Consider the following 24,384-nt stretch of genomic DNA (forward strand, 5'->3'; position numbering starts at 1 on the left):
GCTGGTTCCTACACCCAAAGCAAGACCCACCCCTGATCCCTCGCTTCCCTGTGCATGCCTCCAGGGCCACAGTTATCCTACCACTTCATCCTGAGGTCCCAGATGCCCCTCCTTACCTACACTTCAAGGCCTCTCCTCCTCCTCCAAGGAGTGCCACCTCCTCCAGGAAGCCTGTCCTGATTGCTACCTGCACTCCCCAGAGTATGGAGTCCCCCAGAGCACACCAGTCACAGAACTCATCTGTTTTTTGTTTTTTTTTTTTGCACATCTCTATTTTTGCTCTACACCATCATTTCTATGAACATTTTTTCTTTGACACTTCAGTCTCTCTGAGGAGACACTTAGTGTCTGACTCACCTCTGTATCTGCTGTGAGGCTAGAAAAGTCCTTCATGAAGTAGGCACTCAGTGGGTTTTGTTGAACAAATTAATAAATGACTCTTGGGCTTGTACCCTCACCATCATCTCTCACCCTCCATATCTGTGATCCTGAGACTCCATGGCATTTAATACATGTATGGACATAGAGAGTAATGGTAACTTCGTGGGCTTGGGCTTTCAGGGTCCCGCAAACCACCCAGCCAGCATATTTGCCATGGAAACAACACCTGCGTGTTCAGCTGCATGGTGCACAGTTGCCATGAAGCTCGAATAACATAGAAGAAAAAGCCCTTTGGAAACACTAAAGAAGGTGCCCAGGGAAGGAAGGTCTTTAGCCCCGAAGTCACTTGGGGGTGCTGGTGCTCTGCCCCCACCACGTGGAGCTTGTGCTCGGCCATGAGGGGCCCAGTCCCCCCACAAAGACTGACCAGGCGTTTTGTAGATGATGGTAGGTGACAAGAATTTGGTAGTGAACAATACAAAGCCTGGTTGCTCTCATGAGGTGAGGGTTGTGAAGTAAATAAACAAAGGAAGAGGGTGGAGGGTGAAGCGGGGGCAGAAAGCAGAGAGGGAACGGAGGGCAGAGCAGTGGGACAGACCTCTGGGAAGGTGCCGTTTCTGTGGACACCAAGGGGTTGAGGCCAGCCAGGGGCCATCCAGATGGAAGTCCTGCCACGCGAGTCCTGACAGACACTGTCACCAGCCTTCTCATTTCCTGAGCTTGGCCTATTGAGTGATGGCTGACTGACCATGAAGACCCCATAATTCAGCTTTGCTAAAAGGTCTTGGATCTCAGCCATCACGTACACTCTTTCCATTCCTAGTGCCCAGTGGTTAAGGCCAGGCAGAGAAAATCTGCTTACCTGTGCTGTGTGACCATGTCTACACTCCCTCTGAGTTAACACAGGCCACCACTGCCCAGGGTCCCCACTCCTGCCATCGTCCATCCAGGGAGTGCCCCCGCCCTGAGTAGAGACCAGGCCAGGCACTGTGCAGGCATCAGAGAGTGCGGGGCATGTCTGGGCTTCCAGGGGCTTACAAGGGAACTGCAGGCTTCCAGGGGCTTACAAGGGAACTGCAGAGGCAGGTACGAGGGTAAAATGTCTAAGACATTGGGGGTTACGTACTTGGAACGCCTTACAGGAAGTCGTGCATGTGGTGGGGAGAGCTGGTCTGAGTCACGAGCCTGGTCCCCCCACTGTGGCCAGTTCAGTTACTCTAGGAGGAGGTTTCCACCACATGTGCAGGTCGGCAGGGACTGGACAAGTTAATACAAGGTCCCCATGTCCCTACAATTTTGCACCCAGGCAGGTTTCACCTGCTGAGCAGGACAATGTCACCAGGTTGGTGGCAATGCAGGTGTAAAGGTGGGGGGTGCAGAGAGCCCCTGCCTCCCTGGCCTGGCCCCATCTCCAAGCTAGTCTGGCTGCAGCCTGGTTTGGGGACCCCCCTGCCTTGAGTTAGAGGCCAGAAGCTGAGTGGATGGTGACATGTCCCAGCGCCCACATCCTATCTCAGGTTCAGGGACCACCAGTGAACAAGGAGTGGAAGGACTTCTCAGAAAGTGGACTTAGCCTGCAGCAAGTTGGGCTGGGCTTTGCTGGAGTGGATGCTGGGAGCCCGACCTTCTGTGTGCAGGGCTGGGGGCTGCTCTGCAACGGGGTGGGGTGGGGGGCTCCCGCAGGATCGGGGATGGGGAGCCGACCCTGGCCCATCCCCTGATGGACAGTATTTCCCACACGCCTCTGCCCAACTCAGGCCAGCACCCTCCACCCTCAGGGAAAGCCAGCTTTCACTTCGACAGGCAGCAGGTCCAAAAATAGGGCTTTTGAGGCTGGAGACACCCCACGTGATATGAAAGGAGGAGAGGTTGGGAGAGGTGGCAAAATGGGACTTTTTGAACATCCACTGATGCTTTTCTGATTGTTCTTTGAAAAAAAATACAGACGGTAGAGATAATCCTGTCAGCTCTGTGCCCCAAGAGCCTGGGGGATTAGCTCTCTGCTCTTCTGCTGCAAATGTGTTTAAATTCCCAGCTCCAGGGGCCCGGGGTGGGGGCCAGGCTGCTCAGATGGCCACAGGGTCTTCTTTGTGCAGCTGTCTCAGCCAGGGGGCATGTGAGCGGGAGCCATGGTGGGTTTTAATTGACTCACATTGGAGCTGGGGTCTTTACAGCAAAGGGACCCATTCAAGGAAACCCTCTGTTTATAGGAAACCAGATTCCTTGGCAACTCAGGATGGGTGAGGGGGAACAGTGGAGAGGTCACATGGCTGAACGGATGAGCTACTTACTCGGGACCCCGGACACCAACCGCAGGGGCCGCAGCACACGGAACGCCCTCAATGCCTTCACGTCGAATCCAGCACCCTTCCCTCCCAGGGCATTGGCCCCATCGGCTTTGGTCGCTTGCTCTAAGATCGCGCTGAAAAGCCTGGAATAGAAGGAGAGAGGGAACATCAGGACGTCCTGCTTGCCCGGCGGGGCTCCGACCTCTTCAGGCATGCTGGGCAGTGGGGTTTGCAGGCGGCTCCAGCCAGGGAAGTCTGGGTGTGTGGGAGGGTCTGACTCTCATCAGATGACGGTACCTCAAGGTGGGTCCCACCTTCCCAGAGAGGTCTCGGCAGCCTGGTGCTGGCATCAAGCTGGGTTTTCGGGCATCAGCAGCATGGGCAGAGTGTCAGGCAGGTGGGGGCTGCTGCCAGGGCCTGTCCCTCCTCGGTGCCCTCTGCCCCCCACGACATCCAGGCTTGTGTGCCCGGGAACCATGTTCCCTCCTGACAAGCCCCTGGCTTTGACCTGAACCTGGGCAGAAACAAAGGATCCTTTGGAAATTGATGTGGTGCCGCAGGTACAAGGGTGGGAGACTGGCTTGGAAGCCTCAGGGCCCCCCGAGACCCTCGCAGCAGGTGTGGCTGGTGGACTGACAGGGACAAAGCTGAGAGATGTGTGTTCAAGAGAGGGCGGTGAGACGGGGCATGAGCGGCTTCCCTTTGGTCTGTTTTGTGCTCGGGGTCCCCGAGCAGGCTGCCTGCACAGCGGGGGCTGCAACCAGAAGTTCTGACAAGTTGCCTGGACCATGTCTGACATCCTTCCTGCTCTGGGTGTCCTTCACCCCAGCTTGGCAGCTGGACGGTTCCCTGTGTTAGCTGGCAACACGTCTGATCCAGGCAGGGGTGGCCAGGGCTGGGGGGAGCTGGGTCCTTTCTCCACAGAGAAGACTTCTTTCTACTGAAACTGAGGAAACCAGTCTACACGTCTGTTGAACAACATCTCCAATCTAAACCAGATTTGGTTTCTAGAATTTCCTGGAAGAAAGGAACATGCTTATTGATGTACAAGATGTCCACAAATATTACTCAGGGAGGGGATCGGAGACTGAACAGCTTTCCCCTCTGTCAACCCTGAAGGGGTAGAAAGTTCGGGACTGGGCCTTGAAGGTGTCCACTCGCGGAGGCCAGTATGCTGCTTCTCATTCAGACACAGTGGAGGTGAAAATACTGCTTCGTGCCCCCCACCATCCAGGGCTGGGAGCACATGGGGATGTTTGTGGCGGGGGTCATCTCCAGGCAGTTCCCCCCGGAATGTGTCTGTCAGTTCCTTAGCCCAACATTCGAGCTTATCAGAGTGGACAACAGTCTCTGGAGGGCCCGTGAGCTGAGAGGCAGGGCCCATACTGGGAGGGAGATGGAGCCACAGTGAAGGCCCTTGAGGCTGGAGCAGATGGTCAGAGTGGATGCATTCTACTGAGGGCTCCTGGGTGCCCAGTGGGGGCGGGGGAGGGCTCCTGGGTGCCCAGTGGGGGTGGGGAGGGCTCCTGGGTGCCCAGTGGAGGCAGGGGAGGGCTCCTGGGTGCCCAGGGGGGACGGGAAGGGCCCCTGGGTGGGAAGGGGTGGGGAGGGCTCCACGGGCACCTGGTGGGGGTGGTGGGTGTACCTCACAGGACTCTGAAGTTCACCAGCTGTGTCCCCACTGTTCTTAGGAGGTGCTTCCACTTCCAAAAGGAATGGGGCATGTGGGGGGGTAGGCACGTCCAGGTAAAGGGTTGGGAGGTGGGGAGTGGGGGGTAGGCATGGCAGAAGAGAGGTGATTGGGCCACGCCCTCTGTGGAGGTGCTGTGTGCCACATTTTGAGTTAGAAGGATGGGCTGAGATCAAGACTGGATGGAGAGCCCTGAAGATGAGAAATTCGGAGAGGAGAAACCAGGAACCGAGGGTGCAATCAGCAGGAAAAAGCCAGAGGGCCTCGGTGGACCACAGGTGAGCCGGGGCTGGCACCGTGGCCTCCGTGTTGTGAACGGTCAGGTGGAGGCACTTCTGCAAGGGTGCCGAGTCTGGACGCCTCTCTCCCTTCTGAAGTCTGACAGCCCGCCTGGGCAGATGGGACTGGGATCTGGGCCGACCCGAGAGCTGTCCACTCTGTAGGAGGAGCAGAATCCCCACAAGCAGAGACGCAGCAGGGGCCCTGTCTGAGGTCTGCCCGTGTCTCCTGTTCCCACCTCACGCAGAGGTGAAGGCCGTGGATGGGGCAGAGTGTGGCACAGACCAAGGCCAGTCCATCCTGCGGACAGGAGAAGACACAGCTCCTTTCCCCACGAGGCCCCTCTCCTCTGCCAGCCCCAGAAGCACCGCATCTCAGTCCTGGGCTCTTCCTGCGAGTCTGTGAAAGGTTCCCAGGAGACTCAGGCCTCGAGGAAGACGCTGAATTGAAAAAGACGCAGAGGCGTGAGGAGCAACCGGCCTAAAGGCCTTCGCCATGGCTTGCTGAGTCAGTTCAAGGCACTCATCGGTCATCTGTTCACCCAGTGGGAACAGAAGCAGCAGAACCTCTTGTAGAGCTGCTTCCTCACCTGACGTTCACATGTGGCTAACAGTTCAGGAGCGTCCGTGTCCCTCGTGTCTCCAGAGTGTCCCTTATGTTACTGCAAAGTGTGTCACACATTGGCCAGGCAAAAAGCACAGCGGTGAAAACCCTAACACCGCTTAGACACCTGCAAGAAGCCATCCAGATGCCCGGAGACAGGGTCTCGCTCCCACGTGGCCCTGACTTGCTCCGTCGCTTCCTGTGGGAGAGGCCAGATGCCCATGGGCTCCGAGCAGGGCGCTCTCTGGGGAAGCCACCAGAGCAGCGTCCGCCCCGGGTTGGCTGGGATGGTCCCCTAGATAAGAGCCCATTGGCACACGGACCTGACCCCAGAGGCTGTGGGGCTGGAGAGGGCGTGAGTGCCAGGTGGGTTTGACGTAGCGCCAGGTCAGCCCTGAGGCATGGGGACCCTGCCCTGCACTGATGGACGAGTGGCAGGAGCTTGGTCAACCGCACCTGCATCTCCAGCAGCACGTGCGGGCTTGTTTGTACCAACATTTGACAAAGACTGTTCCCCAAAGTTACCGATGCCCCGACAAGGAGATCACGGCTCCAAGGCTTCCTGCAGATGCCAGCACTGCTCTGCTTCTGAGCATAGGTGGTGCCTGTCCTTCTCCTATACCTCTCTCACTACTCTTCTCCTGAGAAGTGCCTCTGGTCCCATCCTCTGGCCCTTCCTAGTCCCGTTTTCCTCTAGCCCATCAGTCCCGGACAGCCATTGAGTGAGGACCCTCAGTTGCAGGTGGGCATCTCGGTTCCTGTGTGCCAGTTGCCCCTCCCTCACAGTGGCTGCAGGGTCACGTCCAGCCCAAACACACCTGCTCTGCCTCACCTCGGGGGAGGTGTCCAGGAACTCGGTCCACGTGAGGCTGGAGACGGAATAAAAGACCTGAAGTTGAGGCTTCTCCTCGGCTGCAGAGAGGACCCTGGGCTCCAGCAGAAACCCTTGATTCACCTGTGTGAGTTTGTGTGGGTGTGCGTGTGGGCGCGGGCGTGCAGGCGGGAGCAGCAGGGCTGTTCCAGGTAACAGCTCCCCTCCCTTTGCAGAAAGTCTGAATCCAGAGGGATTTTTAATAGATCCTCTGGTCTGGCCTGAAGCCCAGGGCCCTTGTGACCAAATCAAAAAGACACAGGTACATGTGGAAGGGAAGGGGCTGTGCTGGCTAGCAGTGTGGGAGTTGGTACTCACCCGACAACCACGATGATAAAGTCTAGTAAGTTCCAGCCATTGCGGAGGTAAGCGTTGGGGTGAAAGAGGAGTCCGTAGGCTATGACTTTTAAAAATGCTTCCACAGTAAAAATGATGAGAAAGAGATACTCCACTCGCTCCTAGGAAACACAAGTAAAGAGAGAAAGTCATCAGATTGGGGGGGTCTGGAAAGTTCTGACCCCACAGTTCCCCCAAGCTGGTGGAGAAGGGGCCCCTCTGTGGTCGGATCAGGGCAGACGCTGGGAGGGACCCCTGCCACATCCACAATCCCACGGTCCATTCCACAGGCAAGCTCAGATCCACTAGTCTTCTAGTCTTAAAAGGCAGAAATTATGGTGGTGGGAAAACCGCACACCTTTGAGAAATCTTAATCAATGAACACCTGCTTGGACTTCTCAGGAGAGAACTCAGGATGAGAGAGATGAGGGAGGAGTTGGAAGCACAGAGAAAATGCCATAGTTCTGAGTCACAAACCCAGGAGCTACAGCCCAGCCTCCTGAAACCCAGAAGTGGAGTCTGGGAACCTCCAACAGTCAGGAGACAGAGGCAGCTGCCCACGCGCTCCGACCTTTCCTTCAGAGAACAAAACTCTTTGTCCAAAGACTGAGACCAGGTCAGCAGGGGCCCTAGAGTTCCCAGGATGGGGTGGGCACTGGATGGGGGTGGGGTGGGGTGGGGTGGTCCTCCTCTCTCTCCGCCCACTAAGAGAGCCCTGTTGTGGATGAGGCTCTGTTACATGAGTCCACACTTGGTCTGGCTCCAGCAGACTTGGGGCTGATTCATCGTCTCCCCTCACCCCCCTCCCCAGCAGCTGCTCTCCAGCATGGAGCCGTCATGATCCCACCAGGTGGAGGCTGCCCGTGGCCTTCACACATGGATGCTCACTCTACAGGAGCCTTGGCCTCCATTGACTCAGACCCCAGACCCACTGCCCCTCCTCGCGGGTCAGGAGGAGCTCACTGAAGACCCCCAGGTCCCGCCCACACTGCGGATGGGGCATCCCGGGAGGACATACCATTTGCAGCCCACCCAGCTGGTGAATTGTTGGTTCACCACAGCCCCCCCGCCTCCAAGCCCATCTTCCCCATCTCTGAGACACTGAGCCAGTGGTGGTCTTCCGAGCCCAGCTCAGGGTTTGGGGACGCAAAGTGAAAAAGGGCAGAACCCTGGGCCCCACCCAGACAGACTGGAGGAGATCTGGCCCGGCCTCCTCAGCACGTGGGCCACTGGTCCTCAACTCCAGGTGCCCCAGAGGCTCCTGAGAAAGGCCTCAAATGTGTGCTTCCAGGCGCTGAGGCCAGGAGACCCATTCTGGACTCGGGGCCGAGCTGCTGGTGCCAGACGCACGGGGGGTGGGCTCAGAGGGGAGCTGGGCTCACAGGGGCGGCTGGACAAGTGGGCCCTGGAGAGTTTGTTGTCAGAGGAGAGCTGGGGCTGGGCTCCACCCACTGGAGATGGCCTCGGCCTGAGATAGTGCTTCCATGTCACGGAAACTGTCTCCAGGCAGGAATGACAGCGTCCCGTGTGCAACCATGGGGCCTGAGAGACAAAGGAACTCAGAGATGATCCGAGCTACCTCCCTGCTGGAGAGACTGGGATGCTGAGAAGGTGAGGCCTGGGAGGCACACGCCTGGGACCCAGGACCCGCTGGACCTCCTGACCCAAGGCCCGAGGTCCATCCATCTCTCTGCCTCCCTGGTCCTGCTTATCCCCTAAGACACAAGAGGGACAAGACCCCTCAGGTTTAAGGGTCTGAGCCAGAGCTGCAAAGGGCCCAGAAGTCAGGAAGATGGATCCAGACAAGAACCCAGGGAAGAGGCAGGTGCCAGACGCCAAGAAGCTCAGGCGCAGTGATCTGTGTGGTGGGTGAGTGTGTGTGAATGTGTGTGTGTAAGTGTGTCAGTGTGCATGTGGCACTGCTCTTGTGAGCAGCGCTGTGTTCCCCCTGACATTAGAGGTATGAGAGTCCTTACAGAATTCATTCCAACCCCCTCTTCAAAACCAAAAAACAAACAAGAAAGCATAAGCAAGTGAAACAGCTTGGTCATCCTTTCAAAACACCATATGTTGCTATAGAAACATCCGGGGGTGGAGAACGGCATGACTGAGGAAGCTGATGCCTTGGAGCCTCTGGGCCTGTGAGTTCACAACTCCTCGCGGCCTCCTCGAGCCTGAGTCCTGGGGGTCACTGTGCCCTGAGGGTATGCTGAGGTTCAGCAGGGACCCCCTGTTTCTTTGATCTCGGGAACTGCTTGAAATGTGTGCAGACCCACTAAAAACAAGCACAGAGCCCTGAGTATCCACCTGTGATGCTGAGAATGTGCCCCAGCCTATGTGGGGTGGGCGGGAGCTTCCTGATCTGTGCCAAGGGAGCGCAGGTGCCCAGGAAAGGCTGACATCCCAAGTAGGGGGAGTGCGGAGGGCTTGGCCCCCTCCCACCGCTGTGGAGCCTACCAGGGCAGCAAGGCCTAAACCCAGTCCTCCTGGCACTGCTTCCTCGGCTGTGAGGGTCTGGGGCTGAGGGTCGGGGAAGCCAGGGGATTAGCTCCCAGGTCCTGTTCTCCCCGTCTGGACGGGGAAATAGCTCCCTAAACATAGTCTTCACTGTCCCTGTATTATGCTGCTGCTCTGACTTGTGGATATAAACCCTATGGTAGATGGGACGATGAATGCTGCGGCCACAGAGACCCTGGACACAAGCCGCCTCTACCTGCTGGCCTGCCTGCCCATCCCACGCCAGGAGATGCTGCTCAGCCATCACTGTGAACTCACCTGCTGACCCATATCACGACCTCAGCATCCTTCTCAACACACGACCATCTATCCATCGGTGCCGACTTACAACCTGTCCCCTCCCTGCCGGATGCACAGAGTGGCCATACAGTTTATCATCCAAACAAGGGCAGTTTTGAGAGTGAAAGAGAGCCTGTGACTAATTCATGGGCACACAATGCATGGGGGTTATCCCAGGTGAGTTAGAGGCTGCGGTCACCCTAATTCCACCTCAATGAGGCTCCCAAAGCACCCACCCACTCCTTGTAGGTAAACCCACCTAAGAAAGCTTGAGCGCGTCTTCCTACAGGATGGCTGGGGTGGAGGATGGGGGGACTTGGGGAAGGAGAGGGGGGTCTTGGTGAGGAAGGACAAGGCCTGCCTCAGGGTCACAGACTTGTCTGCAGAGGTGCCATCCCCACTGGACTGTTCCCCTCCCCCTGCCCCGTGGTCCTTGGCACCACCCCCCTGCCCTGGTAGCACCAGCCCATCACCTTCCCATGAAAGCCAGTGTCTGGCCCCCGCCCTGCCTCTGCCTTACAGCGAATGATCGGTTCTACAGTAGTTTAATGAGCCAGTTACGAACGCATTTGGGTGTCTTACGGAGGCAGAATCACCTTGTTTACTCCTTGGTAATTAAATCAGCTACATCTGATTTCTGTTTGGGGAGATTTATGGGCATTTTCTGTTTCTAGGTGGCAAAATTGAAAAATGAGTCTAATTACTGATGGATTTCCCCCAAGAAGAGAAGCAGAGAGCAGTATTTCACTCACTGCCAAGTTCAGTGCGTCTTAGCACAAGGATGGAGGATGATGGGAAGGCTAGGGACCATCCAAGACAAGTGAGGAGAGAGGATGGGAGTGCAGACACACAGGGAGGGAGGCCCTCTCTTCTAACAGCCGGGACTTGGCCACTAGCTGTTCTGGGTGGGCCGTAAAAACCTGGCCGGCCCTCTCAGACAGCCCCCTTTCCTTAAGGGGAATCCCATTCGTCCCGCAATAAACCAATTGCGACTATGGGCTTTTTAGAAGGTGTGACACTCCAGGTGGGAAGGTCTGACCAGGTATGGCCTCTTAGTTGCTGTGTGACTTTAGCCAAGTAAATCTTTTATTCTTTGCTTCCACATGTTCTCATTTACGGAGCAGAGTTTTCAAGTTACCGAATTGCTGGGTTGATTGAAAATATTAAAAATATTACCATCACAATATGTTTTATAAACACGTGTAAGTTCCCTGAAAAGGGTTTTGCTCAGCTTTACATTTTCTGGCCTTTGAGCTGGGAGGATGAGAAAAATAAGATGAGCATTTTATTTAAAGGCAATAGGGACTCCCTAGGAGTCCAGGGGCTAAGACTGCATGCTCCCAGTGCAGGGGGCCTGGGTTCGATCCCTGGTCGGGGAAGTAGATTCCCCATGCTGCGACTAAGACCTGGTGCGGTCAGATAAAAAACCAAATGTTAATATTTGAAAAAGGCAATGAAAGTGTCTTCTTGGAATTTAAACTGCTTCACCAGATACGGTTTACATTTTTGGCTATTGGGCCGTTTTTTGTCTAATTCAGGATCTGGCTGAATTGAGTGTTTCCTACACTTTGGTAGCAGACGGGACCGAGGTCTGAGGGCACATGCCTCGCTCCAGAGCTGCTCAGAGTGCCCTACCCTCACATTCCATTCTCACAATGACCGTCAGAAATGGTGTATTTTCTGCAGGTGAGGAGGCCCTGGGGCTCGCTGTGAGTCCCATGGAAGGCCTGGCTCTGCTTGGCGCCCCCAGCAGAGGCTTGATGGGGAGCAGGCCCCATGTCCAACTGCTGGACCTTGTGTGTTCTCAAGAAGCAGTCACCTTGCTCCGAATTTATGGGCCACACCAAGGGTCTTGGCAGTCAGGCCCCGCAGTGACCATCTCCTCCATGTGGCCCAGCCCACACCCACCTCAGTGCTGAGACCCCAGCTAGGTTGAGAGGCCTCTGTTCGGGGGGGCATGCTGCTTCTTTGGGCCTCAGTTTTCTAATCTGTGAAATGAATGCGTCTTCCTTCCTCGGCCTCTGCCCGGCTATGAGAAATCATGCAGAGTTCAGTGTCTGGTGCATATGTGTTTCCCAGGAGTCCACAGACCACAAGGGGCTCCAGAGCGGGGTTGGGGGTAAGGTGTCCCTCAGGTTGGTGACCTCAGAGCAGCTACCTCTGTAGCTGGTGGAGCCAGATGGTCACCCAAGCTTTCTGGGGAGCCTCCGGGCCCAAATAACTCCAGAGGGTGCCTGGAGCCTCCATACCTCTCAACCCACAGGGCTTTTTCAAGGAAATGAGATTTTAACTCAATCAGGACCTTCTGCTCCATGGGAGGGTGATCCACTGGCAGGGGTCAGCATCTCTGATTAGCAGCAGCAATAGCCTGGACCCCTTGAGGCAGAGTCACAGGTCACCAGAGGATGGGGTGGGGACAAGCCTGGGTCCTGGCTCTGAAGGCTGGGCCGAGGCCACCTGTGCTGACCTCTTGGGGAACCTGGGCCCTGTCCAGAGATGAGGTTAACTGGGGCTGGGACAGGCCCGGGGATGAGCACGTCAGCGTGTTATGGAAACGACCAGACCCAGGTTCAGGCAGGTATAGACACGCTGGTGGAGCAGGGGTTCTCACAAAGGGAGGTGCCGCCTCTGTGTGGACAGGATGGCGGTCCTGGAAAGTCAGGGCATGGTGTTAGGAGCCCTGTCTCTGAAGGGAGACCACCTGGTTTTATATCCAAGTGCTGCCATAAAGATCAGAGCAGAAATAAACGAAACAGGGAATTAAAAAATCATAGAAAAGATCAATGAAATTAAGAGCTGATTCTTTGAAGAGATAAAATTCATAAGCCTTTGGCCAGACTCTTTGGGAAAAAAAGCAGAGAGGGCTCAAATGAATAAAATCAGAAATGAAAGAGAAGTTACAACCCACACCACAGAAATACAAAGGATCATTAAGACATGACTATAACCGAGTATGCGCCAATAAAATGGAAAACCTAGAAGTGGAGAAATTCCTAGAAATACATAATGTCCCAAGACTGAACCAGGGAAAGATAGAAAATATGAACAGACCAATTACCAGAAATGAAATTGACCAATTACCAAAACAAAAGTCCAGGACCAGATGGCTTCACAGGTGAATTCTACTAAACATTTAGAGAAGAGTTAACACCCATCCTTCTGAAACTGTTCCAAAAAATCGCAGAGGAAGGAATGCTTCCAAAATCATTCTGTGAGGCCACCATCACCCTGATACCAAAGCCAAAGACAGCACAAAAGATGGAAATTGCAGGCCAATGTCACCGATGGACACAGATCAGAAATCATTAACAAAGCATTAGCGAACTGAATCCAACAATACATTTAAAGAATCACAAACCATTGTCAGGGCTTCCCAGGTGGCGCTAGAGGTAAAGAATCTGCCTGCCCACGCAGGAGACATAAAAGACACAGGTTCAATCCCTGGATTGGGAAGATCCCCTGGAGGAGGGCATGTATTCTTGCCTCTGCCAATACTGGAATACTGCCATTCCAGTATTCTTGCCTGGAGAATCCTATGGAGGGAGGAGCCTGGTGGGCTACCGTCCATGGGGTCACAAAGAGTCAGATACAACTGAGCGGCTAAACAACAACAAAAACAACATCCTACTGAACAGTGGAAAGCCAAAGGCATTTCCTTAAGACAAGGAAGCCCACTTGCCACATTTACTCAACATAGTATTGGAAGTCCTAGCTACAGCAATCAGAGAAGATAAAGTAGTAAAAGGAATCCAAGTTGGAAAAGGGAGAATTAAAACTGTCACTGTTTGCAGACGACATGATACTATACATAGAAAATCGTAAAGCCACCGCCAAAAAACGACTAGAGCTCATCAATGAATTCAGCAAAGCTGGAGGATACAAAATTAATATACAGAAATACATTTGTAACTTGGAGTATAACCTTCAAAAATTATGAATCACTATGTTGTACTCCTGAAACTAACATAATATTGTACATAAGCCACGTGCTGTGCTGTGCTAAGTTGCTCAGTCGTGTCCAACTCTTTGCGACCCCAGGGACTGCAGCCTGTCAGGCTTCCTCTGTCCATGGGATTCTCCAGGCAAGAATACTGGAGTGGATTGCCATGCCCTCCTCCAGGGGATCTTCCCAACCCAGGGATCGAACCTGGGTCTCTCACATTGCAGGCAGATTCTTTACTGTCTGAGCCACCAGGGAAGCCCAGACCTCAATTTAAAAAGTACAATAAAAATTTTCAATAGTTCTAGAGAGGAAAACTGGAAGATGGAAAGGAGGAAAAAGGCAGAATAGCCAGGAAGAGAAGATGCACAAGAGCAGGAAAGAAGTGTGATATCGTTGGAGTCGGTTTACACCCAGAATGAGGTCCTTAGGCAAGGTTCCTGAAGTTACGCCCACGAAGCCCGGGGTTGCCCTCAGAGACACCGTGTGTAGGGGGAGCCCCCTACGGTGCACAAAGGGGTACGTGTCCAACAGGCCTGGGAGAAAGGGCCTGCAGGGCGTGAGGCTTGGATCCTCTGGGAAGAGCTGACCATTTCTCTACCTTCTGTGCAGAAAGCAAGCCAGTGACCTGGACCCTCTGTCTGGCCGCAGCCAGGTTCCCACTGACCTCTGGCTCCTGTGGCTGGAAGTCCCCGTGTGACTCCAGGGTGGCTGCACCCAGCCAGAGTTCAGAGCACCAGCAGCCTCAGCCCTCCCCTGAGGCACTGCTCCCAGCTGCCACCCTCTCCCACCCCTACCCCACGGCCCAGGGCCTGGGGAGACAGGATCTCTGGGCTGGGCCAGTATCAAACAGCCCGTGGACGGGTCAGATGTCTGGCCTCAAGGACCTGAGTTCTGATGAAGTGCACAGACATTCAGCACTCTGGGGCCTGCAGCTGAAGAAGCAGCGCCCTGGTCAGAGCAGCCAAGTGGGGGGTAGGGTCAGAAGGGACAGAGGCCATCACAACACGGCGAGGTCTGCATGAGGCCGTTATACTAGTGAGCTTGGGCGCTCCTTCCCAACACCAGCCAGAGGCAAAGGGCACCTCGGGCTCTCCCAGGATCCAGGCCAGACACTGGGCCCCCAGACCATGTGGTGTCTGTGATCTGGGAAAAGTGATGAACGTCTAGAGGACCAGGCTTTCCTCTGAGACGGCGGGTCCGGGTGGAGCTCCCTCTCGACACTCGTGTATCTCGGGTGGCATCTACACTCAGGGGACTCACCCGGCACAGGGGAGCAGGGTCATCATTGGCACAGGGGGCTGGGGTCCTCCCCAGAGTTCACATCTCAGGAAATACCAGCTCCCAGGTGCTGGCTCACCAGGGGCCTGGACGGTGGGTCAGTCCTTTTATAGGAGACACTGAACGGGTGAGGACAGTAGAGGTGGCTGGAGCAGCCGCCCTGTGTGGATGCCCGCAGTTAACATGCTCCTGTCCCCGGAGGCTGGTCTCAGATGCCACCTCCACCACAGGTGAGGAGCCCGAGGCTCAGAGAAGTCAAGCAGGCTGTCCAGGGCCCACAGGCTGCCGAAGCCCAGCCCAAGGCTTGACCTCTGACTGTCCAGTTTGCCTGCACGGTCTCAGGCAGGGTGGGCCCCAGGAGCTTGGCCTCCTGCCCCTCACAGCCTCCACTGGAAATCCTATATTCTAATAATGGCCAAACCAGCAGGATGTGGGAGCATTACAGATGGAGGAGGGAGCCCTTCTCCAGCCCGGGGCAGGTGTGGCAGGCTGGGACCATGTGGCGTGGAACCTGGGAGAGACGATGGCATGGCCATCTCCAGCCTGAAGCAGTGGTCAAGGTGCAGACCCAGCAGTTGCGGTCCCGCCGTGAGTAGTTCCAGGACCGCGGGCTTTGGAGCAGCAGCAGAGCATCCATCAGAGCTGAGCTGACACACGTCCGTGCCAATAAACGAACATTTCCATCTCAGGTGGCTCTATCTGACAGGCGCCATCAATTCACACAGCAATTTATGCAGCCAAGGGGAAAGGTGTGGGGGGCATGGGCGGGGTTGGGGGAGGATGGGGGGCCAGCCTCAGGCTGTCAGGTTGTATTCATTCATTTTGCAATCACTCACTTGTTCACTCAGTCATTTACGCAGTCACTCAGTCACTCATTCCCTCACTCACTCATTCATTCATGCAGTCACTTACTCATTCCCTCTCATTCATTCATGCAGCCACTCAGTCCTTCACACATTCATTCACTCAGTCACTTATTCACTCACTCACTCATTCTCCAGAAGAGCCTAGGTGGGTGCAAGAGCTGGCCTGTGTTACAGAATGTCTCTTTCCCCCAGCCTCTTAGCTTATATTATAAAGATCACCTACATTTTGAGTTGTTAGATTTGGGCAAAACTGCACGTTTCTTAGTCTTTCCCGGGTGCTGTCCCATCTTACCCACCTCGTGACACCGCTGTGTAGAGTGTGTGTTGGGTCACAGTTGGCAGATTAGAGACCCCCTGGATCAAACATGTTTCCTTCAAAATAGTCCCTCCATCTGGCTTCAGCAGTTTGAAAATGCAGGAAATCCGCTTGCTAGGCATCTGTCATATCTACTTGTTTACACATTGATCAAGGTACTTATCCCCCGGTTCAAAGAGATGAGATGGTTTACAGAGTGCTCGCTGAGGGCTGGAGGTGACTGAACTGAGACGACCTGATCAGTAGGAGAGTTGGGGCCTGGAGCCCACAGCGGAGATACTCAGTGCCCCCACGGGGGTTCCAGTCACTGCCCATCTCCTCGATGCGCCCTCACCTTCCTCTGCCTCCCACCTGCTAGGTGTCCGCCCTCATTCCCCACCCCTCAGAAAATACAGGGAGACCCGAGAGGCACTGACGTGGGGGGCAGCAAAGGACAGGGCATCCTCACAGGGTCAACTCTTGGGAGACACACCTGTGCTGAGTATGCACACACATGCACACACACACACATATGCATGCCTGCACATAGGCAGGGTCTAGGTGCTTTGTACTCGAGGCTGGTCTATTCCCTTTCCTTTTGTTTGGTTTTGGCTTCTTCTGCACAAAGTGGTCCATGGAAATCAGGGTCCTTGGAAGTGAAACATCAACACGAACCTCCCAGATCCATGGCCTTGAACCTCCTGGATCTCTTTCTTGAAAACCTCTTAAAGCCAGACGCTTGGGTGGTGTGGGGTGGGGACTAGTTCTCCACCCTTTCCTGCAGGGGATGATGGGAAGCTGGGGTCTTGTTCCCAGAGCTGGGGGTGGGGCAGGGGGCAGCCGACACGATGCCCTGTAGGGGCTGAGGTGATGCAGATCCTGCAAGACCACGGGCCCCATGACCAGCCAGGCCACCTGCTCCGTGGAGGGACCGGTCCCTCTGGCCGACTCTAATAGGAGCAGGACACCCGGTCCTGCCATCCCAGACTGGAAGCTACAAATGACCGGAGCCTGAGAGAGGCCAGCACTGGCAGCCTTCTGGGCCCTGGCGGCTGGCGGGGGACTGTGATTCATCCCCGCCCGACAGACGTTGCTCCTGGGTTTGCCTTTCTGTCTCCCTGAGCTGCCCGGTTCATCCTTCTCTGCTCTGTGGCCCCACTGCTGCCCCGTTTCCTCTCCCACCTTAGTTCTTCCCTCACCCTGATGGGGATTTGGGCACAGCCGTGGTTGGCTCTTTCTGCCCCGGCAATGCCTTAGCTCTTTTCTCCATGTCAGGGGAGCACAGGTGACATGCTTTGCCCAGGTGAGTACTCAGGAAGGAAGGAAGGAAGGAGTAGAGGGGGTCGTGGGAGATGGAAAGAAAGAGGCTGAAGAGGACACGTGATGAAGGCACCTGGCTTCAAGGGAGAAGGACAAAAGTCACTTAGAACTTGTGTATTGCTCCAAGCACAGTTGTAAACAGAGATAAAAAACTATAGGGGCAGACCCCACACAGGTGTCTCGATTGAAATTCCGCGCCTACTGTCCACCTGCCAGCAGATAACTGTCAGGGACGCGTTTGCCTCACCCCCACCCTGGTCGGATGATGACTTTAATTCAACAACAGGGAGTGGACTGAACATGGGGCTGGTCCCACAGGAAGGGCCAGTAGGGACGGCCGGCCCAGTTCTTCTTCCCTCATTTTAATGATGAGGAATCTGAGGCTCCGGGGAATCGAATGATTAGCCGGTGAGCAGTGCAACTAGGACTAAACCCAGATACCCCAACCCAAGCCCAGTGCCTCGGGTGCCACACCAGGGCGTGTGCTCCCAGGAGGGTTTTAAAAGCCAGCCGTCACGATGAAGAAGAAAGGGCAAATCCAGCCCAAGCATATTTGACCATACGTGCTGATAAAGTGTGGACAGGATAGAAGGCGTGAGCTGAGGAAAGCCGTGATTAGGACAAGATGAGAAGTGTCTGCACACAAAGAATAAACTAACTTTATGATCGTGAACGGGCACTCGTTAAATGCACCGGGGATTAGCGTTACTGAGCCTGGGGCAACAGAGACGACGGGCAGTGAAATGCTATGATGAATGACACTGGGCGACCTCTCTGCTGCTCTGGAAATGTTTAGAAATGTTAACAGGCGATTGCAGAAGTATGAACCCTTGAACAGAAGACGCCGTCAGCCCTGGTTATACACACGGTGTGGAAATGAGGGAGACTCACTGGCCGGCAGTAGAAATGAAACATGGGCAGAACTTGCTCCATAAAATAAAGTGACCTGGAGACTTCTGCTTCTGGAAAGATGGAGCAGACATATTTTCCCCATTCATCCCACAAAGTGCAAATAAAATCCACAGACACTCCAAACAAAGCAAACACAAGATGACTATAAGAGAAAGACAAGGAGGTACAGTGACAAGGGGCCTCAGCACTCAAGGAAAGGCACATGGGTGAGTTCCCCAGGTTTCTGGGTAACAGAGAAATGCCAGCGGGTGCAGGCAAACCAACACATGCATGACTGAGGTCCGCTCTTTTAGCCCAGGGCCCAGGAAAGGGGCAGCCTAGCAAGACAAACTTCACTCCACATTGCAATAAAATAAGCATAGCATAAAATTTACCATTTCAGCCATTTTAAAGGGCACAGTTACGTGGCAAGCCGGCAATAACACAAGATTCTAAATAACAACCAGAACGTCCAGTTTGCTCTCAAAATCACTCACCACACCAAGAACCAGGAAAATGTCAACTTGAATGAGAGAAAAACAATCAACATATACCACCACTGAGATGACCCAGATGTTAGAATTATCTGGCAAGGATATTACAGTAGCCATCATAAAACTGCTTCAACCACCAATTTACAAACATGCTTGAAGCAATGAAACAATGAAAAAATAGAAAGTCTCAGAAAAGAAACAACCCCTCAGCCAAAACGCAGGAAATTTTAGACTTGAAAACAGTAATGAAGGAAATTTAAAAACTCAATGAATGGGCTCAATAGCAGAATGGAAACAACAGAGAAAAGACTCAGTGAATTTGAAGATAGAACAGAAATGACCCAATGTGAAGAGCAGACAGACAATAGTCTTTAAAAGTGCAGAGTCTCAGAGTCCCGTTGGACCATAACAAGGTATCAAACATCCATGTCATAGCAGACCTCTCTGTCCTGCCGCTGAAAGCTCCTATGAATCTATGGATATTTAAAATTAAAAAATCTTAAAAGCATAAAGTGACTTGGCTCAGTAAAACCATGTCCTGCCCCCAGTTTTCCCAATATCCCTCAGGGAGCAGAAGTCCTCCTCCGAGGAACCCAGACCAGGCGGTCTGGCTGTCAGGTGGGCACAGGGAGTCAGGGGTACCCCGACAAGGCAGGTCCCCTGGGCAGTTGACCGTGTGATGCCGGATGCCTGTGGTCAGCTTAGCCCTGCACCAGCTGCAGGAGGCACTAGGAACGCGGATGGCATGACGGATCCTTTCCCCTAGTCCCGGAGCTCGACTCCTCCCAGGCTCTCCTCAATCTTTCATACTCAGCTCTTTGCCAAGAACAGCCACCAAAGAACCAGCCACAAACATGCATTCTTTCACAGGAACCCCCATGGCTTTGCTTCTCCACTCCACAAGCAGCCAGCCCCCAGAACCTGACAAGGTGCCCGTTTATCTCAGTGTGTTTTGTCCACTTAACCTTCTGGAACCCAGGTCCCCTCCTCCTTCCCTTCAGCCACATGGGTAGAGGCCACGCACGGCAGGCCGGACCCCCAGGTGAAGGGGAATCTTGGCTTCCGATTGAGCTGCTAATCCTCGGGGCTGCACAGGGCTGACTGTCTCCCATTTAATCCTTCCTAGAAAATACTGGGCTTCCCAGGTAGCTCAGTGGTAAAGAACTGCCTGCCAATGAAGGAGGTGGAGGTTCGATCCCTGGATCGGGAAGATCCCTTGGAGTAGGAAATGGCAACCTGCTCCAGTATTCTTGCCTGGAGAATTCCACAGACAGAGGAGCCTGGTGGGGCTACAGTCCACGCAGTTGCAAAGAGTCGAATGCTACTGAGTGTGCACAACACAGCACAGAAAATACTAGGTGTGAATACACAGCACCCCTTGCACGAGAAGCACCTGCTAAGTGGACCCTTTCTCACCCAGGGAGGGTGCCCTTCACCCTGAGACAAGGAACACTTAGAAGGCCGGACTGAGGGCGTGCAAAGAGGACACACGCTCCACCCAGGAGGAGGGGGAGGCTCACCCATGAGCACCTCTGCTTGACATGAGGAAGGGGTAACACGGTGTGTTCTTGAGGGTTTAAGACAGCGGGTGCTCTGTATTTACAACTAGGATTTTCTATGCTGTGCAGCGCTCAGTCGCTAAGTTGTGTCCGACTCTTTGTGACCCCATGGACTGTGGCCACCCAGGACAGTTATGAAGGGCCATGGATGGAGGAGGGAGCCTGTATTTCCTGGGTGATTTAATTACTGTCCTTGATGGGGGACTAGGAATGACTCTCAGCCTTTCCATTGTGAGCCCCAGAGACAATGGTGGCATTTCCACGGCGTCCAGTGGGAGGAGGAGGGCGTGCTCAAGGTCAACCAGAAGTGATAGGCCCAGGACCCCCTGTGTCCCAGGTCCTGCCTGGACCAAGCCCCTAGGGATGCCCTGGTAACTGGCCAGGAAGTTCTGACCAGAGGACTTAAGGAGTTACGTGTTTCCCCAGCAGAACCAGGCAGCTCTGAGAAAGCCCCCGGGCACCGGGGTGGAGTCGTGTTTACCTGCAGTCTTCGGGGTGGGGGTACCCCAGGCTGACGCGGGACGTCTACCTGGGACTCGCCTGGCAGGTGGGGGAGGCACGGATGAGCTAAGGCCATCAGCTTGCTCAGCGTATCTCTCGTCTGTTATTTGTGGTACTTGTCCTAATCATATAGTGTCAGTGCATCTATAAATTATCTTGTCTCTCAGCAGCTGCCAGGAGTGATGAAAGCTGTCACTTAATCAAAAAAGCTTAAATTAATTAAAGGGGGAAAAAAAAGGGAAGGGAAAGGAGAGCAGCCTTGGAGCGGCTATTCCGGGCCCTGCGGAGCTTTGAGGCGATGCCAGCTGAGGAGCTGCTGTTCCGTCACCAAGGTTTCCGTCCCTGCCTGCTGGGGCTCGGGGACACCTCTGTCTGCAGCCCCTCCCTGCCCCCAACAGAGCAGTAAACAAAACCCACCCAGCTGGGTAGCTGTAGGGCAGGACCAGAGGTTCATAACACCAGACGTCTGTTTGGCCTGGACTTGTGTCTGCTTCAACTTGATTTTTTGGGGTGAAATGCTGATCAGAAAGGAGACAAGGGTGTGGAAACCAGGCTGACCTCCAGAGAACTGGGGAAGACTGGTGTGTGCCCCGTCACTACATCCTGTCCCTGAGCGTCTGCGCTGTCACCTGGGTACCCAAGTTCCCCTCCCCCCTCTGCATAAGGCCATTCTAACCCCCCCAACTGTGAGGCCCTCAGGACTTGCCTGTCCCTTTCAACTCTCATCCATTTTAGAAAACCAAGCAAAACACAACCCAACAACCTTGCTCCTAGCTAGGGATCAAGTGGGAAGGGAAAGTATCTAATGAACTTATTATTCATTGGTATCATGATTGATATGGCTTAACTCATGACTCAAAGAATACGTTGTTGAAGGGAGCAAAGTTCTGGTGACGGAGGAGGTGCCGCAGAGCCTGGCTGCTGGCCCCGACACCAGGACTCCGAGGGTTCCAGCCACCCTGGGATCCCCGAGGCTGAGCGTCTGCAGTTCATGACAACGGCAGGGTGACGTTTTCAGATTTACAAAATGACTTCATGTGTGAAGCAGTCAGAGCCAACGCTAACATCCCCGTTTCCTAGATGGGAGCCTGAGGCTCAGAGAGGTTAGGCGCCTTGCTGAAGGTCACACAGCAATGTATGGCAGAGTTTTCTGTCTCCGCATAGCCTGCCAGGCTACTTCCTACCTTCTCCTCCAGTGGGTTGGCTCCTGTTCCCTGAGCTCCTTGTGGCACTTGACTCTGGTCAGAGAAGCACATGGCAGAATCCCTTCAACCTGGCTCTGGGACCTGGGGTCCCACTCAGCTGGCTGTGCTCGGTATTCTCCCCTCCCCCATCCTTATCCTTAAAGGGCTTGAAGCCCTGCCAGCCGATAAGGTGTGTGTGTGTGTGTATGTGTGTGTATGGAGTTGCTCAGTCATGTCCGACTCTTTGCAGCCTCATGGACCATAACCTGCCAGGCTCCTCTGTCCATGGGATTTTCCAGGCAAGAATACCGGAGTGGGTAGCCTTTCCCTTCTCCAGGGGATCTTCCCAACCCAAGGATCGAACCCAGGTCTCCCGCACTGCAGGCGGGTTCTTTACTATCTGAGCCACCGGGAAGCCCAAGATGACAAGACAAATAGCCAGAAAGGTTGGGTGCCGTCGGGGTGATCATCCAGCTTTGGTGAAATCACGCCCAGGCGGGAAATGCAGCAGGAGGTGCTGGCACTTGGGGTCGACGCAGCCCTCCTGTCATCCTGGCGCAGTGACAGCTCAAGCTCCTGCCCTGCCGGCATCGCGGACAGCAGGCTTGTGCTCAACGTGGCCACGACGCTCCGGGTGGGGGCCTCTGGCCACCCCCAGCAGGCTCACACCGAGTCTGGAGCCCGCTGTAATTAATGGAAAGCCAGGTGACACTCCGTTCCCTTCCTCGGCTTTATGGGGACGCTCGGAATTTCCAGAAGGCGAGGACATGGTGTAAGGGCCCATCTGTGCTGCCAGGCTTGCAGCTTCATTAACAAACCCTCAGTGCTCTCCGTGTGCCAGGCACACACTCAGTTAATACCTGCTCTGTGGGCGTCATCTACGGAATCCTCATACCAGCCTGCAAGTGCTCCTGTGCCCTTTCTAAAGACGGGAAAACAGAGGCACTGGGAAGGTACCTAAGTTACCATGGAAACCAGGCTGGAGGCTCCGCAGTCTTTCCTGCCCTTCCTTCCCCACCTCGGATGCTCCACCCAGGCAGTGATCAGAGCAGAGAGCCTGCTCGCTCCCTGTCTGCTGGCCCCAGAACTTTCTTCTCCTGCCTCATTCTTCCCAAGGGTCCAAGGGGGACACCCGTCCATAGGCTGATCCAATGATCCGATGAGGCCATGGATGAAAATGTGTGTTACCACGAGTGTGTCATGAACACAAGCACATTTTGTGTCTGTTGCCTTCGAAGATGTGGCTTCGGGCACTTGGCAGGGTGCGGGCCAGCTGGGGCTCTCGGTCTCGGGTAACTGGGGGCGGGGATGCAGGTTGACTCCAGGTGAGGGCAACAGTGCTGCAGGCGCACGGGGGGACCCCGAACTGATCTGGGGAGCAGAGGAGACGCCATGAGAAGAGCTTTGCTTGCATCCCTCTGTCCAATATCCAGAGCAGCCGTCGGAGGTCAAGACCCTCAAGCTCACCGCGCTTCCCCACCTGACAGAAACTCTTCTTGCCCCCTGCAGCCGTTCTTGACTTGTCCTCAGACCCCCAAGACTCCTGGGGCTCTGAACAGCTGCCCCCAGTGACTCTGCGCCCTGGGGCCCATCACGCCCACCCCCAAGCTCCCACTCTGGCCTCTGAGGTTGTCTAACTCTGGTCGTTCAGGCCACGTTCTGGGGTGCCCAGGCTTCTGGCGTTTCAAAAACAAAGACCTGACGAGCCTGTTTACTCTTCTTCTTGGTAGGAAAACTCTCCACCAAGACATCCAAATATGGAAGCAACTGCTATTTAGCCCTGGGGGTTTCTCAGTTGGGTCCCTCCTTAGCGCGCGGCTGTGAACATCTTGTGATTCTAAGTAAAACGCTGTGTGTGTGTGCATGGGTGCGCTTTTCTGAAAGAAAGTGAGCATTTGTTAGTCATGTCCAACTTTTTGGGACCCCATGGACTGTAGCCCGCCAGGCTCCTCTGTCCATGGAATTTCCCAGGCAAGAATACTGGAGTCAGTTGCCATGCCCTCCTCCAGGGGATTGAACCCAGATCTCACGCATTGCAGGCAGAGCTTCTTTACCATCTGAGCCACCAGGGAAACACTTTTCTGGGGAGAGTCCAAAGCTTTCACCAGATACGAAAAGAGGTTTGTGAACCCCAAAGAGCTAAGAACTGCTGACAGGCTGGATGACTGGAGAGGGAGACACACACAGGCATGGAAGTTTCCAGAAACACTGCAGCAGAGTCCCCAGGCCACTAGCCCGGACCTCTAAGGGACCGGATTCCTGGGTTTGGGAATCCTTCAACAGCCTGGTTTTATGAAGTGTTTGCGTACTTCCGAATGGTGTGGCCCCGCCAAGCCTGGACCCGCGCCTTCGGAAAACCACTAATGAAACAGTGAAGAGAGGGAGAGGCCCAGCTTCCTGCCAGAGCTCTCGGCCAGGAGGAGGCTGCTGTGCAGCTGCAGGAGGGGGGCAGCTGGGTCCCCAGGAAATTTAATAGGTGGTGACAGGGGAAGGCCTGGTGACAACAACTCTGCCCCTCGCAGGGGCCCGAGGTCTCTGGAGCCTCGGCTGGGCCGTGGAGGACCGCAGGCCGGGCAGCCAGCCACTGCTTCGTGGATCAAAGCTTGGCACAGTCCAGGCCACAGACCCCGAAGGGCTGGCCCCACCCCACGGTCCTGCGGGGCTGCCTCTCGGCCCTCCAACTGCAGACGGAAAACAGCTGATCCTGGACAGATTGTGTCCTCGGGCCTGGAGCAGCGTGAGCTTTGTTGACATGACGCTCAGGAAGGCTACGCGGCCCTGTTTCCACACTCCACCTCTTCTGGGTGTT

At 54.8% G+C, this 24,384-nt stretch overlaps 1 protein-coding gene across 3 annotated transcripts in view; it reads right to left on the minus strand.

The window, feature by feature from the left end:
* CACNA1C (calcium voltage-gated channel subunit alpha1 C) overlaps nucleotides 1–24,384 on the minus strand; it is a 459,271-nt gene that overhangs the window by 139,492 nt on the left and 295,395 nt on the right. For all 3 annotated transcript variants that reach the window (XM_055567708.1, XM_055567698.1, XM_055567691.1), the window contains exons 4-5: nucleotides 6,431–6,570; nucleotides 2,673–2,812 (exon numbers count right to left, since the gene is read on the minus strand). In XM_055567708.1, the coding sequence (XP_055423683.1) occupies nucleotides 2,673–2,812; nucleotides 6,431–6,570 (280 nt within the window). The remainder of the gene's footprint in view (nucleotides 1–2,672; nucleotides 2,813–6,430; nucleotides 6,571–24,384) is intronic.

This window comes from Bubalus kerabau, chromosome 1 (assembly GCF_029407905.1).
Source record: "Bubalus kerabau isolate K-KA32 ecotype Philippines breed swamp buffalo chromosome 1, PCC_UOA_SB_1v2, whole genome shotgun sequence".
NCBI lineage: Eukaryota > Metazoa > Chordata > Mammalia > Artiodactyla > Bovidae > Bubalus > Bubalus kerabau.